The following is a 3,886-nucleotide window of genomic DNA, read 5'->3' as shown; positions in this document are numbered from 1 at the left end:
GGGGCGTGTCCGGGCGCGGGGGGGGGCGGGACCCGCCGCGGCAGGGCGGGCAGTGGAGGCTGCCCGGAGGAGCAAGCCGAGCTCGCAGCCTCCGAACACGGGAGTTTTTTATCTGCAAACGACCCCGAGCCACCCTGCCTTCCCAAAAAAACTGCTCTGCAAAACGCCGCCGGCGATGGCCAGCGCCGACAGACACCACCGTGGCTGCTTCGCTCCCCGGTTTCGGCAGACTCCGGGTACCGGCGGCACAAACGGGGAGGGTTTTGCCCTGCACAGAACTCAGCCTTTAAACCCAGCGACAGAAAATGCTCCGGACTAGAAATGGGCAATGAGGACAAACCTCAAACAGGAGGCACAAGAAAAGTTTCTGACTTACAGGGCTCAGCGTCCCGGACCCCGGGCTCTGCCATGGGCAGGGTTTGTGCCTGAAGGAGGCGAGCAGTTTTATGCAAAGTTCAGGGAACTTCGCTAACATAAACTTTTTATCTTTTGATGATCCTTTTAATATAAAATAATCTCTTTTTTTCCTCTCCCACAATGAAGCAGTCGAACATTAAAAAGATAGCGAGTGCATTTTAAAGATGTTTCCACTTTATAAATCAAGCTTTCTTGGCAACAACATGATTTCTATTTCAATGGTGAGCTTGCTGCGTTCTCCTAATGTCTCCTACAGATCAGTCCTAAGAGGGAGTAATAATCCCCCAAAGTAATTCTCAGCCCTAAATTCTCGATAATTTATAGTTGGCTCGTTCTGCGGGGCTCTACAAAGAACGAAACAAATGACTCCCCCTCTCCCCCCCACTCAGTTATCAATATTTGCCTTGTTTATACAAAAAGGCTATTTTACACCATTGCTATAGAATTAACGCTTCCGCTGAGCTTTACATTTCCTCTCAATTGACTGAACTTGTCATTAAAGTAACTTTTTTGTTGTTGTTTGAAATTTAAAAATCAGGCTTCAATTTCTTTTCGTTTGTGCCCCTTGAGGTCAGACAGACCGACGTTTAAGTGATTTCAGCTAACTGCATTCAGGGGCATCTCTGTGCCTGCTGGGAGGGGGATTAGAGTCCTAATTAGTGCCCGCAATTAGCCGAATTTCCCTCTTCCCCCCCCAATCCTATATGCAAGTGCATACAAATCTCCATTAACCATCTTTTTTTTTTTAATTGGGTCAAGGGAAGGTTTATTATTGCTATTCTTTCTTTAAATAGCTTGGGTAAAATAAAATCTGCACGAAGTAATTTTCATTTCGCTATGAGCACAACGGTGCCGCTCTCGGGCTGCCCCACTCCACACGGACACGCGTGGCTCAACCGGGGGCTCAGGTGGGACCGGGGAGACTTCCGCGGTCACGGGATTAAGTGGCTCAAGTTATTCTGTCGTCCTCATGCTAATTATTCACCGCATTTTTGCTTCCGGTCCTGTCGGGTCCCGGCCCCGGCGCCAGCTCCGCGCAGCCCCAGCGCAGCAGCAGAACGGGCTCCGGGGCAGGGGAGTCCCTGCACTCCCTGCTAACAGTGGTAAAAATGTTACCCTTTATTTCGATACAATTTGCAGCTGGACACAGAGAAAATAAACGAAGTTACTATTACTTTTCATGATTTTCATCAGCATTTCAGCCTTTTTAAATTAAAAAGTATTTATTTAAAAAAACGATGTTAGCTTGCTAGTGCTTCACTGATTTTCACAAATGGAGAATTTGGCTTCATAACTTAAACTCTAAAGGTTTGCAGATCTCGGGGTCAAAGCCACCATCCCATGTTCCTGGAAGGTGACTGGTGAGCACGGACAAAGAGCATAGGGCTGAGCCCCATACACATGGATTTGTTTAAACAATCCACGTTAAGACTTACAAAGATATAACATGCACATTTGGGATGCTTAGGGTCTAGAATTTGGTAAAGATATTACATGCCCCGCACAGACACGCTCAGATACTATAAATTAAGGGTGAAATATTTGAGGTCTTGATCCTCCAGTCTTAGCTGCCTTAGGTAGCAGACCTATCAAAATTAATCCGGCTCTTCACATCAGCAGACACTACAGAAGGAGCCCCAAGATTTTATACACCAAAATATAGTGTGATAAGGACAGAGTTACCTGTACAAACACTCCATAAATAGGCCAAATAGCAAACAAATTGAAGATCCCTGGGATGTACATCCCCCTCCCTCCAAGGGGACTAATGGGAATATTTTGGTTATCGAAGTAAAGCTTCCTTGCACTGGGCAGCTGCTGCACAGAGCAGCCATGGACGGGGAAAGGAGAGGAAAAGTGCTCATCAACCCTCAAATCCAAAACCAAGAGCTGGGATCTGAGTGTCACAGTGTGAGCAGCAAACAGAGGAGAAATGACATACACACACCCGCACACCAAGCCCCCCCCACCCCGGCTGCCCCGCACAAAGGATCAGGGACCACAGGGATAAAAAGACCGCATAGATATTGATTGTGGGATTACTTTTTTCTACTTTCTCCCACTTATGTGTGTCCTCCTGCACAGCTCTCTAGCACGGTGTAAAATCAGCGATCACAGATCACCATACCACTGTGTGAAAACTAAATGCATTTTAATACTCAAGCCTGGCAATTTTTCTTCTCCAGCAGCAGCGATGTGAGCCCACTGTCACAGAAGTCAAGGGCAGATATTTCGGTGTCCACAGTGGGAGCTGGCTGGTTTTACTGGGAACTGTCTGACTCCAGCGCTGGTGATTTTCTGAGGTTTAATTCTGATGTTTAGTTTTCTGACACTAATCCTGACATCTCTCACCTGAGCAGCCCTGGGCAGGGATGGGCTCCCCCGGGGGGGGGCAGGGGGGGAACTCTGCTCCCCGCACCCGGATCTGAGTGCGCACAGAGAGGGGGCTCTGATTTGGTAAAAATCATTGTTTGCTACCAAGAGAAGGCAGAATTTTTTTCCACATTCGACAGAATAAAAGCAGTACCTCTCTCTCTTCCCGTTTTGAGATTAAAAACACAGCCTAAGCCTTCATATTGCTAAAACTTTGAAGCAAATTATGAGCACAAGTCTTATTGAAATGTGCAGAGCAGGACTGGCTTTGGGACAAACAAAAAATAGTTATAGTAGTAGAGCCACAATCATGTTAACATCTTTAAAAAAACTCACTCAAATAGTAAATGAAGAATTACCAGAGAGAACTAGGACTCAATGCAGTAAATGACTTCACAAATCTTTCTTGCATCTACAATCTCGTTGCCACACTCAAACACATGCACTATCTACACCGAGAAAAAAATAGCTTATTGAAATCTGCAATCACAATAATAGTTTTTTTTTAAATGCCACCGATTTGTAGGTCTGCAAAACCCAGACAAGCGGGTACATTTCATACAGATCAGAAGCAACACATTTGCAGGGAATTTTCACTAACCTGCCTGCTTTGGTTATTATCATTTCGGTGCCAGCTTCATGAAATTTCTTCCATAGCTCCTTCTCATGGAGATAGACTTTGATATTTTCTATTGTCTGGAAAAATAAAAGACACTAAGAATAGCAAGAAATGCCTGAGAAAAGTTCGGAGAGGGGCAGGGCAGGGCAGAGGGCTCAGGGCTGCACATCCAGGGCCAGTGCTGCAGCCGAGGCGCCGGGTGCAGCCACAGCAGCCCCATCCTGCCTGTGAGGAGCGGGACTGAGTCCCAAAAATTCCACTGCCCTTTGCCAAAAATAAGAGAAACAAACCGAGGCCAGTTTTAATTGCAGACTTGCACATCCAGGGGCGACAATGCGGCCAAAGGGATTTTTTTTCTTTTTCTCTTTTTTTTTTTTTTTTTTTTTTTTTAGGTAGAGGTTTCCATGCCCCGATGGCACCGATGGACTGTGCTGTCCCCTGGAGCTCCTAAAAACAGCAGTCAGGAGCGTCAACGGG

At 46.4% G+C, this 3,886-nt stretch overlaps 1 protein-coding gene across 1 annotated transcript in view; it reads right to left on the bottom strand.

Moving 5' to 3' along the window:
• The window catches only part of TBX4 (T-box 4), a gene marked incomplete at its 5' end in the record, with an annotated part of 33,693 nt that extends 30,207 nt beyond the window's left edge, over positions 1–3,486 (bottom strand). The window contains one exon of the mRNA XM_010193064.1: positions 3,392–3,486. Coding sequence (XP_010191366.1) covers positions 3,392–3,486 — 95 coding nt within the window. The remainder of the gene's footprint in view (positions 1–3,391) is intronic.
• Between the last annotated feature and the right edge of the window lie 400 nt (positions 3,487–3,886).

Source organism: Mesitornis unicolor, unplaced genomic scaffold (assembly GCF_000695765.1).
Source record: "Mesitornis unicolor isolate BGI_N332 unplaced genomic scaffold, ASM69576v1 scaffold40769, whole genome shotgun sequence".
NCBI lineage: Eukaryota > Metazoa > Chordata > Aves > Mesitornithiformes > Mesitornithidae > Mesitornis > Mesitornis unicolor.
The sequence above is the reverse complement of the archived record's forward strand: the minus strand, read 5'-3'. Positions and strand labels throughout refer to the sequence as shown.